Source organism: Delphinus delphis, chromosome 13 (assembly GCF_949987515.2).
Source record: "Delphinus delphis chromosome 13, mDelDel1.2, whole genome shotgun sequence".
Lineage (NCBI taxonomy): Eukaryota > Metazoa > Chordata > Mammalia > Artiodactyla > Delphinidae > Delphinus > Delphinus delphis.
The window spans coordinates 15,744,477-15,757,177 of record NC_082695.1 but is presented as its reverse complement, the minus strand read 5'-3'; the positions used below and the strand labels follow the sequence as shown (position 1 = coordinate 15,757,177).

The window sequence follows — 12,701 nt, the reverse complement described above, 5'->3', positions numbered from 1 at the left end:
AATACTTTTAATTCCTAGCTTCTTGGCGACCCTCAAGTATCAGAGCCATCCAAGCATGTTGGCCTTCGAATCTTCTCAGCAAGAGTAGATGATCACACAACTCTTAAGGTAAATCAAAATTAGATGAAGGTTATTTATTGGTGTGACTTTTCCTGTCATGAGCTTCTTTTACACAGCAATGGTGTAAATAGCATCAAATTGAATGAAAAGTTTGTTAGATGCAACCATAAATAATTATAATAAATATACATCAAGTAACTTTACAGCACACATTTTTTTAGGGCCAAGGTTTGGATCTGTCTGGACCTCAATGTGCTCTCTGGGAGAAGCAGTCGTGTTAGCAGCAGGTATTTTACTCACAGCTGTCATCTAGTCAAGTGATGGGCCAACAGAAGCTTTCCAAACCCCTCTTGGGGAGGTAGCTGACAATTCTGAGTCCATTCAAGGGATGGAAAGGATGGGGGCGGGGGGGGGGGACCAAGATGGAAAAATACAGGGAGGAAAAACCACTTCTAGTAAATCCAAAGGCTCTTTCATTATGCAGAAATGAAATAAGAGGATCCTTGTTGTCAGGACTACATCCTGGCGTGACCCGCGCCCCCCCCCCCCCCCAGTCAAGGGGGCTGTGGCCCCCAGGAGGCAGTGGCCTACCGTATTCCTTCCAATTAGGGAAACTGCTTGCAGGCACCTCCAGACATGACTGATCCTGCATCAAATGTAACTGATGCAACCGGAACAATTCATCCAGGTTTATCCTTTCCTTAGGTCGGGGAATCTTTTCTATGATGGTCCTTAATTCATTTCCTAAGAAGAACACGGAGGAGGTGGATGCGAATGCCTCTAACTGTAAAATCCACACACCTTTCCAACAGGCCAGGGCCACAGCAGAGAAGGGAGGAGCAAATCCTCTCTCACCAGCATTCACGCTCCAAAACCTTCTAGACAGCACTCACTCAGAACTTCCAATATTCACAATATTATACAATAAATACAGCGATGAGATTCTGTGAGAACTGGCAAGGCCCAAAATGACAGTGTCCAGCAAGATGGCATATGCTGCTCTCGAACAAAGTACCAGTGGACAAAGACCTACTCAGGGCACAAATGCACTGGGGCCGCAGGTGGGCTGCAGCAGCTCAGCCCTGGCACACACTCACATGGGGTGGGGAGGGGGTGCCGCGTGGGCCCGGCCAGAGGGGCAGAAGGACCCTGGTGTCTCCATCTGGACTTGAAGGTCTTAGTCACTGCAGTAGGCCCTGAATTGAGCAGAGCACCTCAGACAGCTCTTTTTAAAATGGGGTGTAGCCTTTCCTCTGCTCCTCACATCACAAATACCGTAGTGAGGAAGGGACGTTTCTGAGTACAAAAGTGGGGCAGGCTTGAGTCATGTGCTTTCCTGTTCTGAGCCTCAGAAAAAGGCCCCCAACTTGAGCACTGTCCCTCTAGCTCCAGGGGTCCTCTCAACTCCTGAGCTGGGACGCACCTGGCCTGGCTCTGCGTACTAAGGTCAGGGAGGAACCCTTTGGTCTTCTAATCCTGGGCAGCACTCAGTGGGAAACTGTCGGACCGGGGCCCAGAAGAGTCGGACAGCAGAGAGGGCTGTCTGGGTGGGAAGGGACGGGGGAACCACTGTGGGCTTTTCTTCAGGAAAACCCAGACCATGGACAAGGGTCTAAAGCCGGAAGATTAACACGTAAAGCTCCCTGTGTGTGTCTCCCAGGTTTGGGTAACTGGCCCAACCATTTCAAGATGGAAGGAGGCTTGCAGGAGCCACGTCCAGGAGAAACTCCAGCTCAAGGCGGAGGGGCAGGGCTGGCCACACACTTGTCTGTGAAGACGCTCTGCAGAAAGAACAGGTGCTCTGTGGGCCAAGGGCATCTCACTACCAGCTTCCTGCTGGGTGGTTCTATGATGTGGAACCAACTGGGGCCTCACAGCCTCAGAACCTGGTGGCCATGAAGGAACATGTCCAGGAAGATCAAATGAGACAGGAGCTGTCTGGGAACTAAACTATCCTACAAACATACCACAAATAGGTAGCAAAAGAACCAACCCATCACAAAACGTACAAATACATAAGGTTAAGTCTTCCAGGAGGTCCTGGAATGTGGACAAAGGTTCGGAAAAGCAAAATGTTGCCAACTCCTCACGCAGGGCCCCGGAGGGATGTGCTCGCAGTGGCAGGCTTCCTAAGCCAGCAGAGCGGTGCCTTGGTGACAGCCTAACTCGGGCTCCCTCCCCTCAGCCACTCAGGGGGTCTTCGCGATAGTGAATGGCACAACGAAGTTTCTCCAGCATGATTTCCAGAGAGGAGTACTGGGGAAGCTTGATCATGAACATGCAGGTCTCCACTCGGATGTAGCGAGAGTCTGGGGAACCTGTAGGTGAGACATCGGGCCAGCGTTAGAGCGCGGGACTGGATCCCAGGGAGGCCTGGCTGGACCCTCTGCCTCCAGGTTTGCCTCTCTGGGCTGCTCCAAGTCAACCCCAAGGCCCAGTCGGGGGGATGAGGGCCTGGGAGGCTGGATTCTGGAGGAGGAAAGGGCAGATACACAGCTGCTGTACAGCACAGGTACCAAATGGCTGACCCATGACAGAATCTGACCGCAGGCAGGTTTGTCTGGCCGGCAAAGAGTTTTGATTTTTTAAATTAATTTTGCTGCATTTAAAAGTTGGAAGATTAAAACACTTCTGGATTTTAAGCTTTTAAAAATTTCAGAAGACACGTCAGCGTCGGGCCTATACTGCCACTTGGCGAAGGTCAGGTTTGGGAAGCACATGGCCCCAAGCCCACCCCACCACCCCTGGCCTCTCTCATTTACATTTGGGCCTTGGTGTTCGGGGTCCCTCTCCATTGTTCTTCCCCCCTCATGCAGGGCCTAGCAGCCCCAGCTCCAAACGGGGCCCATGTGTCCCTACCTGGAACATGACCAGGGGAGGCCAGTACCTGCTGTGCCATCCGGGGGGGCGATCTTCATGGGGTATGGGGGCACATGGGCTGTGTCGGGGCCCCCGTCTTTGCAGGGGCAGGTGAACGGGATGCGCTCTTGGTTGCAGGCGAACTTGATGAACTTGCACAGCTCCTCCTGGGCAAACATCTCCAGTGCCCCCCAGAAGAACTCGATGTGCTGGTCCGTCTCCATCAGGCCCACCTGGTACATGGTGTGGGCCTGGGGAAGAAAGGTCGCAGACGTGAGCAGGCCTGGGCTTCTAACCCAGTGCCCCCCGACAAGGCTGGGCCCAATCCCGGGGCAGGGTGCAGCAGGGAATCGATGGCTGCAGGACACAGGGAGGTTACAATGATGACAAGGACCGCAAAGGCACACTGTCTGTGTGACTGTGGCCTACGCGCTAGGCCCGACAGCAGGGGTTCTCCATACATTACCCCACTGACCCCGCCGGGCAGGTCTTGTCACTCTTCCCATTACAGGCGAAGTCACTTGGGCAAGGTCTCCCAGCTGGCATGGGCAAAAGCGGGCCAGGCTGAACAGTGGAGGGGGCTTCACCTCAGGCTGGTGGCTTAATTCATGGGCTCGGGAGGCAGGGGATCTGCCACTTCCTGGCTGGGCGACCTTGGGTAAGTGACCTGTCTTAGCTTCAGTTTACACAGCAATGAGACAGGGGTGAGCACAGCTCCTCTCACATGTGAGGAGGACAGAGTGCTGGGGCCCAGGAAGTACTAAGACATGACAGGCCACTGCCAACATGCCTGTCAGCCCAGCCGGCCCAGCCACCGACCTTCAGGAACTCGAGGTTGATGTAAGGGAGGCCGCACGTCCGCAGCTCCATCTCCAGCGGGCTGAGCGTGGTGAGCAGCTGCAGGGGGATGATGGCGCCCAGGCCCGCGCGCACGGCTGTCACACACTCGACGTTCTGCAGCTCCCGCAGCCGCAGGCTCCGGATGGCTGCTGCGTAGATGTCCTTGTTCTCCCACCTGCGGGGGTCGTGGGTGAGAGGCGACGCTCAGGAGGCTGCTCCGGGGCCTGGGGGCCACACCCGCGCGGGCAGAGGCCCCCAGGCTGTTACCCGGATTTCCCAGGCCCGGCAGCTCAGTGAACTCCTCTCCTGCTCTGGGTGTCACCCGCCCCAGACCTGCTGTTTCTGAATAAAGTCCTTCCACTGAAGATACTCCACCATCTTTCCTGGCGCCCACCGTCCTGCCTCACACCCTCCCCCCAGTGGAAGCCGCCGGTCCCCTGACCTAGGCCCCCACGCACTCACGCCACAGGGATGTGCCGGCCGCGGCTGCACAGCTCCACCTCCTCGCCCGCCATGGTCAGGTAGGTGAACCGGCAGCAGGGCTTACTGGGCCCGTCGGGGCTCTCGATGGCCAGGTGCTGGGAGGCAATCTCGGCGCACAGGGCCTCCAGCTCGCTCTCGTCGTTGATCTGGAGGGAGGCACGGCAGGGCGGGGCTGACTGCCGCCCTGCTCCCCAGGCCCTCAGAAGAGGGAACCCCTTCCCCAGTTGGGCAGATGTCGGTCATTGTTCGGGTGGGGGCTACTGTGGCCTGGCCTGCCAGCCTTGCCATCAGTTCAGTGTTAGGCACGTGACCGAGGCCTCGCCAGTGAGACCCAAATTACAGTTGCCCTCTTTCACTGGTGTGGACACGGCTGAAGGCGGTGCACCTCGTGCTGCTGGGGCCATCTTGAGCTCACTCACTGACGACATCATTGGAGCACCTGGATTCAACCCTGTCTGAAGCCAATCTATATCTGTACTTTTAGTTTTAAGATCAAATCACTAAAAAAAATTTCTTTCCTAAGCTGGTTTGACCTGGGGTTTCTGTCACTTGTCACCAGAGAGCCCTGACTTAATTCTACCTGTGGAAGGTACACGGGCTACCCCCTCCACCATCTGGCCCACTGACGTGCATGCTGGGCCACCGAGGAGAGGATGGGATCTGACCCAGGGGAGAACAAGCCTGTAGCCTGGGACAGTGAAGGCCGCAGGCAGGCACCCCCGACAGAAGTTCAGGGCATTTCTTTCTGGTTCATGTGCCTCCCCCGCCTCTCCCGGGGTGGTTCTGTCTCCCAGCACCGTCTGGGGCCTTGCCCATCCCCTCCAGACAGAAGCCTTGGCTGGACGGTCTGCCTGGACGCCGTCTTACCTCCTCTGCCTGCCTCAGGCCTTTGCTGCCACCCACGCCCCCGGGAGGACTTCTCAGAGCAGCGCCTGGCAGCTACTCATAAATCCCCAGCCCGTGGAGGGCGTCCTGCTTTGACCCTTTAAACAATTCATCGTCGGCCCTCTTTCCGCTGAGAAGCCAACTGCTGTCCAGAACCCCGGCTTTGCTGCTCCCGTGCGCTGGCTTCCCTCAAGTGGCAGCTAAGGGGACTACAGAAAGCCTGGCAACGAGGCCCCTCCGAGGGCCCTCAAGTCTGGCCAGTGGAGGCCGATCGGCCAACCCCTCCTTCAGCAGATGTCCTCTGGAGAGCAGCCTCGCAAGGCCTCTGACACAAAGTCTGCCCCCCCGGTGATCAAGAGCCGCCGGCCTCGGGGAGGGCTGGATCACGGGCCACCTCCACACTCTGCCGGGATGGTCTCTAACCTGAGGAGCGCGTGTGGGCCAAAAAGCTCAGGCTTTCCAGCTGGCCAGACCCGAGCTCTGCTAGTGGCTTTGCTCCCGGCCAGCCCACCGCTCTGAGCCTCACTTCCCTCCTGGCCTCACTGTGAGGGCTTCTAAACACAGCCCTCCAGCGTGGGCCTTACATAAACGGAGAGCAGTGGGGCAGCTCCCTGACAACAGACGTGAGCCCAGCCTGGCCTCAGCGACTCTGCCGAACCAATGGACGGACCTGACCACAGCCTGAGCAGCGACCATAGGTGGGCTGGTCTGCGTGTGGAGGGGAACGGTCGGACACTGCTGTGATCTCACTATCTCTGTGTGTCCCAAGGCACAGGGGAGGGAGGAAGAGCTCCGTTCCCAGCGCCCTGCCTAGGTGATACCCAAGAGTTGATCTCCTGTGCTCTTCGTGAAACTCTGAAACCAAGCTCTTAAAAGTGAAACTGGCTCTGCTTGGAGCACCTCCCACCCAACACTTCTACTCCTTTAGCTGCCGGGAACCCTTCACCCCTGTGTCCTCACGAGGCCCAGCAGGCTGGTTAAGTCACCCCTGGGCTGCTGCTGTCTGCAGGGAGGGAAGACTGAGGCTCCTGTCCCCCTGAGACAAGCCTGGCCAGCAGAGATGCCTTATGCAGCCTAATGTTCAAGAGATGGCAGTCAGTCCCCAGGTGGGGACACAGAGGCCATGGGGTGGCAATAAGGGCCCCAGGGGCACTGCTCCGGGCCCCACTGTCCCCCAGAAAACGTGGGCTTTTCACTTACACTCTCGAATTTCTTGACATAATTGTAGGTGAGTATGTCTGCTTCCTGCAGGTCTTGGTCAGGGTCCAGGGGCTCACCCACCAGCGTCTTCCAGAAGGAGGGCAGGAGGTCCAGGGGAAGAGGGACATCTGCTCGAATCGCAATTCCCAGCAACTGGCCCAGGAAGTGCAGCAGCTGCTCCTCCCCGTAGGTGATGGGGCTTGGGGTCAGGATGTACTTGCCCTGGAAGTGGAGGCAGAGGTGAAGTGACTGACGTGGGCCTCTGCTCCCCGCAGAAACATGGGTCCCAGGCCCACGGGACCCACGGCAGGCAGAAGCATGTCCAGCCAGAGCAGCAAGAGCACCGCCCAGACCAGGAAGGCTTGTGAAAGGGCTCAGAGCTGATGAGGACGCACACCCATGAGCCGAGCCCCTGCCCCTCAGGGAGCCGACCGCTGGGCCACCAGCCTTGGCTGCCCAGGCCTCGCGTCTTACCTTGTTCTTGTTGACGGCTGAGCTGGGGCACAGCAGGAGAAGGGAGAGCGAGGAGCTCTGCAGCTCTTTACACACCTGCCACAGGAAGTGGCGGAAGGAGCCGCCTGCGGGACAGATGGGGACCTATCAGCCTACCCTGCCCGCAGGCCCTGTCCCCACCGGGAAGTCAACTCCTCTGCCCCCTGGGCTGCGGCTTCGGTGGGTGGAAACAGAACCCGCCCAAGGGCTGGGAGATCCGGGCTCCAATCTGTGGGGCCACTAACTAGCTGCGTGGCTCCTGGGGAATCACTTCTCTGACGGAGCCAGCCTCCGCACCTCTACCTAGCGGATGGGGGCAGTCACTGTACCCACCTCCCAGGCTAGTTCCAGGGATTCAACGAGATCAAAGGCAGATCCTACGCAGGTCACTTCTCACAGCTGCAAGCTGACACCGATACAAGGGCTTGTGGGACCCGTGTCCGTCCCCTGCGCTGGGCCAAGAGCAGGGCCCCATGTTTTCCTCAGCACTGCCTCCTGCCAAGCCCAGGGCTCAGTGTGTGTCCAGTGAGAGCATAAATAAATGGATGGACACACGCAAAGGGCAACAACAATGATCAGCTCCTCTCCTACTGCCATTCCAAATGTGCCTTTGGGTTTCTTGCAAAACTCCTCTCTGTGGCTGCGTCTCCTCTTGCCCTTCCCCATGCATCCCATCAGTGTCCTCAGGTCAGGAAGCACTGAGGACAGCTGCGCTCGCGGAGGACTTGCTTGGGGACAGATGTCAGGGCCTGGCTGCTTCCACGGAGAAGCAGGACACTCCCGCCTGCTGAAGCCGCCAAGGGCTGGGCTTTAGAATCCGACAGACCTGGGTTTGCACCCCAGTGATGCTGCTGACCTTGGGGGAGCTACTTAACTTGGTGGAGCCCCAGTTTCCCTGCCTGTAAAGTGGGACAGTGCTGGTGTCATGAGGAGCGTAAGGTGTTGAGCCTGGGCCTGGCACGTTCTGGTATCTCAATGAACAGAGCTGTTCTCAGAGAGCCTCCGAGGTGTGCCCAGAGGATGCCACGGCACTGGCCGGCAAGGAGGCTGCTGCGGGAAGTGTCCCATGATCAGGGCGGGAATGGGAAACAGCGCTGCCCCAAGAGCTCTCCCCACCCAGCGCGCCCAGTGAAAGAACTGTCTTCTCCCAAACAGCGCATTTCCCGAACGTCTGGGCTAAACGGACTGAAAGGACCACGCAGGAGCATGTTCTGAGCGGCCGTTCCTCCTCCCTGCAGCGTGAAATGGCAGGATGTGCCATTCTGATCAAGGGCCCCCCAGACCCCTGTCTCTCATGGGGCACACACAAGCTTTTGGCCCAACCAACCCTCAGCCAAGGGCTCTTCCTGGAAAAGAAGTCCAATCCACACTGAGGGCGTCTCTCCTCAGCAAGAAACGCACTCCTAGCACTGATCAGAAGCCCGGTCCCCAAGCCTGGACAGTGCTGGGCTGAGGTTCCAGGCCAGCGGCAGGTGCCACATCCCCAGGGGACAGGGGCAAGTCCAGGGGGGCTGGGTTTGGAGAGCCTGGACAGATGTCACTTGGGGGCAGTCCTGGCTTCTGTGCAGAGCAGGGTAATGAGGATGTGGCTTGACTCTTGTTAACAGGTAAGATATTGGGCCATTTAGGCTGAAAATAACCCCAGGAATATTTACATTCTAAACACAGCCTTCACCCTGAACTGGCTGACGGAGGGCCTGCGGGGGCCACTTACTGGTGCCGTGGACCTCCTCCCCAGTGAAGCGGATGTTGAAGGCATAGGTGGGGTCACCGCCACTCGCCAGTCTGACACAAAGCTGGGAGGATGGCACCGAGGCCAGCTGCCTGGCCGCCTGGCAGAAGTAGGAGTTTTCAGAGGCTCTGATCTCCCCTGGAACGAGAGAGGAAGTGCCAAAACCTCCGGGTGGCCATCCCCTGCACCCCAGCACAGGAGAGCCGCATGGCCAGGCCCCGGCCTGCTGGGGGCAGCCACGGCCTCCCTTCTGCTCCTGGAACATCTTCAATCTTTCACGTCTGCCACGTGGGTCCCTCGAGGAGCCCGCCCCCCAACCCCACCCTCCACCACCCCCCACCCCGTTCTCCACGTGGTCAGCCCCTCCCATCCTTCCACGTGTCTCAGGGGAGGCCCTGCACCTGGGCTCCTCTCACGTGCCCCTCCCGACATCTGTCCGTTCACAGGCTGTGGCGGAGACTCCTGGCTGCCTCCCCAATAACTAGCCTCCCCGCTTTTTTGGTGCTAGAGCCCTGATTTTAGCACGTCCACGGCCAGAACGAAGCCCACCTCCCCTGCACTGAGGCGCGGCCTGTGCCGCTGATGCCCCCTCCCTCTGCTGCCTGGATTGGGAGCTTGGGAGGGACTGGAGGGGGACGTCACAGGCTGGGACATAGAGCAGGGCAACAGAAGCACCCACGCCAATGAGGGATGTCAGAGCAGCCCGGGACTCTCACTTCTAGAACCTTCTCTTATGTGCGAGAAATCAACTAGTTGAAGGACTGCTGCCTGCATCCTCTGGTCTGTGTAGCTAATCTCACCTCCCACGATCTCCAGTGGGTCCAGAGTAATCTCCGGTGCCGCGTGGTCAGCTGTCCTCTGCACTGTGGCGTTCAGCACCCGATTCATGACGGTCACCTTCGTGTCATAAAAGATCAGCCCTGGAGGGAGGAATGCGGTAGAGGCTGGGATGGGGTGGCTTCCCTTCCTTCCCAGTCACCCCGAGGCCTGGCAGGGGCCACACTGTCCCCTGTGGGTCCGTCCAGTCTCTTCTGGGACAGCCCGCGGGCCCCTGGGGGGATGTGCTGCTGGGGGCATAAGAGGTCCCGCTCCACTGGAGGGTGATTAGTTAGTCTCCACCCAAATGTGAACGCAGGATTAAACCCTTGGACCCTGTCATGCCCACGAGACGCCTCGCTTGCAGGAATACAAACCCAAATACATAAAGAATAAGGAGGTTTCTGTGGCCACTTCTGAAACAGCAAAAAATAAAAACCACAGAAGTGTCTATCAATAAGGACATGGACACCTACACTGTGGACAGCAAGGCAAGGAGGGTGTGTGTGTCGACAGGCAGAGATCTGTGAAGCAGAGGTGCACAACAGAATGTATAAGAGGATAATACCCAGGTTTTTTTTGGTTTTTTTTTTGCGGTATGCGGGCCTCTCACTGTTGTGGCCTCTCCCATTGCGGAGCACAGGCTCCGGACACGCAGGCTCAGCGGCCATGGCTCACGGGCCCAGCCGCTCCGCGGCATGTGGGATCTTCCTGGACCGGGGCACAAACCCATGTCCCCTGCATTGGCAGGCGGACTCTCAACCACTGCGCCACCAGGGAAGCCTGATACCCAGTTTTTGATTTAAAAAAAAAAGACAAATGTGTGTGTCTATATGTATGTGAATAGAAAAGTCTGGAAGGACAGACTCATCTGTTAGTGATGGTCGTCTCTGGGATGCAGGAACATTGGAGGCAGCTAGTGAGTCAGAGCTTTACGTTTATGTATTTCTAAATAATCTGAAAACTCTTTTAGTAAATTTAGTTTTTCAGAGCATATTTGTTTTCTTCAGAGCATAATTAAAGTAACTGCTCTTGGGTGGAACCACTGCTCCAGAAAAGATTCGCGTGTCCAAGGACAGGCTGGGGGTGGGGGAGGTGGGGCCCTGGGCAGCTGCAGGAGTCCAGGTGATGCCGGAGACCCCACCCATCGGGGTAGGCCCAGGAGGCTCAGGCACTGACCTTTGGCCTCCTTCAGCAGAGCCGCGATGCTGTGCGTGTACATGGGCGTCTGGCGCAGCTCCACGAGTGGCAGGAAGAAGGTCTCGAGCGTGGTGTTCAGGGACTGCAGCAGGGCGAAGCGCAGGCGCAGGCTCTCGATGGGCACATCTGCAGGGCATGAGGGGCGGTCAGGCGGGGGCTCGGCCCAGCGAGGCCGAGACTCTCCGTCTGTGAACGATGCAGGTGGCCTGGTCGCAGGGAGGGACAGGGAGGCTCCCGCGGTGGGTTTTATCCCTGGAACCCAGAGGCTGTTGGTGAGTGAGAGATCCCGGCTTCCCTGAGCCTGTGCCAAGCAGCAGCAGAGGGCAAGGCCCGGGCTCGAAGGGGACCTGAGGGTCCACTCAGCCGGCCTTTGCGGCTGTGCCGGGGCTGCGTACCATTTGATTTTTAACTTTTAACTCTGAAGTAATTACAGGCTCATAGGAAGTTGCAGAACAAAGTAGAGTCCTGTGTACCTTTCCCCCAGCTCCTCGTGGTGTGACCTCACGCCTTGAAACCAGGAGACTGTTACATGGCACACTGAATTTTACTTGTCTGCCCTCACGTACATCTCCTCTCTAACCGTGAGACTGACGTTGGGACAGTTCACGGCCACGTTCACTGTCGCGGTATCCGCAAGAGAGCGAGGGCTCGGACTGGGGCTGAGTGAGGGTGAGCAGGCTAAGTGGGGCCCGAGGCGCGCACACACCCCAGCACCGGAGCGGCCCAGGGCCTGTTGCGTGTGACAGGGCTTATGTTCCAGGGGTGGATTTACGGAGAATGGCCGTTTCTGTGTGCGCGTTGTTGTTGTGTGCGTTCCTAGCTTTTGATACAAACATGCTGCTCTCTTGTAATTAAGGCTAATGTCTCTGACACACGCTACCAGACTGCCCTGACCCCGTCTCACCCCCAACGCCAGCCTGGCATCCGAGGCGGCCCCTAGGCAGGGGCCTGGGTGTGACGGCAGGGGTCTCGCCTCCCAGCCACTGCACTTGTGTCTGCCGCTTGGCTTGGTTGCGAGGAACACATAATAAGGCCTCACAAACTTTAATTTGGCCACAATCACAACTTCTCGTCTTTCTCTCCTTTTTATACCCACCTGTTCACAGCAGGTGTTCCTAGGGATTTTTGTAATGGGCACAGAAAGGGCATCTAGTCCTTCTAAACCACCCCGTGCCGTCATGGGGCAGGCCCCCACAGGGCGGTCCAGGGGGAGGACCCTGAAAGGCATCCCCCTGGGGCCACATACTCAAGAGACAGGCCACTCTGGGGTCGGCGGCGTCTGTGGGGTCCAGATACACCTCGTGGGGATGCAGCCGCGCAGGCGTGATGGCCAGGTGGCGGCACAGCCGGTTGATGTACTGCACGAGCGCCACGTCCATCTCCAGGGTCCACTTCCTGGAGGCCTTGTGTGCGTGCCGGACGTCGATGCAGGCACACCTGGGGGCGGGGAGAGGCAAGGTGGGGCGGCGGCCGCTGGGGGACTGCTGGGTTCCTCCGCAGCCACGTCCCAGCTCCCGGAGGACCTTTATAAGACAGCCTCGCCTCCCAGGCATTTCTTGGTGCCCAGCCAAGGTGCTGACTGCAGAGGAACTGCCTGTCCTGAGGGGAAAGCTCCGTTCTAAAGAAACAAGCTGAGCAGGCTGAGGGGATGGCAACACGCATCCCCACGTGCCTCCCTGCTGTCTGTAGGCAGCAGGGCTTTAGGGTTAAAGACGGGGCACTGGAGTCCTTGGGTGAAATCTAGGCTACAAAGCACACCCACTTCCTGAGCCTCAGTTTCTTCATCTATGAAATGGAGCTGGCGATAGCACAGCCTCGCGCCGTCAGGAGGAGTCACTGAGAGGACACCTGTGCTGCACACAGCACGGTGCCCCGCCCCTTCCGAGGGCACAGCACGTGCCAGCTGCTGGTGTTACTGAAGCCGTCATCTTTTACCCAGCGATCCCACCCCAGGGTTCCCCTACGCGGCTCCTTGAGCAGGCAGGCAAAGGTGTGTTTGTGAGGGCTGCCTTGCTACAGCAACATCAGCCATAAGCTACACCACCCCCAATAACGGACTGCTCGGCAGCCGTTAAAGTCATCTGGTAGAACAGTATCAAATGACGTGGAAAAATGAAAAAAGCACACTGCAGGA

The 12,701-nt window shown here is 58.0% G+C and overlaps 1 protein-coding gene across 3 annotated transcripts in view; it reads right to left on the bottom strand.

The window, feature by feature from the left end:
- HECTD4 (HECT domain E3 ubiquitin protein ligase 4) overlaps window positions 1-12,701 on the bottom strand; it is a 190,560-nt gene continuing 177,859 nt past the window's right edge. For all 3 annotated transcript variants that reach the window (XM_060028153.1, XM_060028154.1, XM_060028155.1), the window contains exons 67-76: window positions 11,814-12,004; window positions 10,547-10,693; window positions 9,352-9,471; window positions 8,534-8,689; window positions 6,802-6,905; window positions 6,328-6,549; window positions 4,222-4,388; window positions 3,739-3,934; window positions 2,948-3,170; window positions 1-2,378 (exon numbers count right to left, since the gene is read on the bottom strand). In XM_060028153.1, coding sequence (XP_059884136.1) covers window positions 2,242-2,378; window positions 2,948-3,170; window positions 3,739-3,934; window positions 4,222-4,388; window positions 6,328-6,549; window positions 6,802-6,905; window positions 8,534-8,689; window positions 9,352-9,471; window positions 10,547-10,693; window positions 11,814-12,004 — 1,663 coding nt within the window. In that variant the 3' untranslated portion in view covers window positions 1-2,241. The remainder of the gene's footprint in view (window positions 2,379-2,947; window positions 3,171-3,738; window positions 3,935-4,221; window positions 4,389-6,327; window positions 6,550-6,801; window positions 6,906-8,533; window positions 8,690-9,351; window positions 9,472-10,546; window positions 10,694-11,813; window positions 12,005-12,701) is intronic.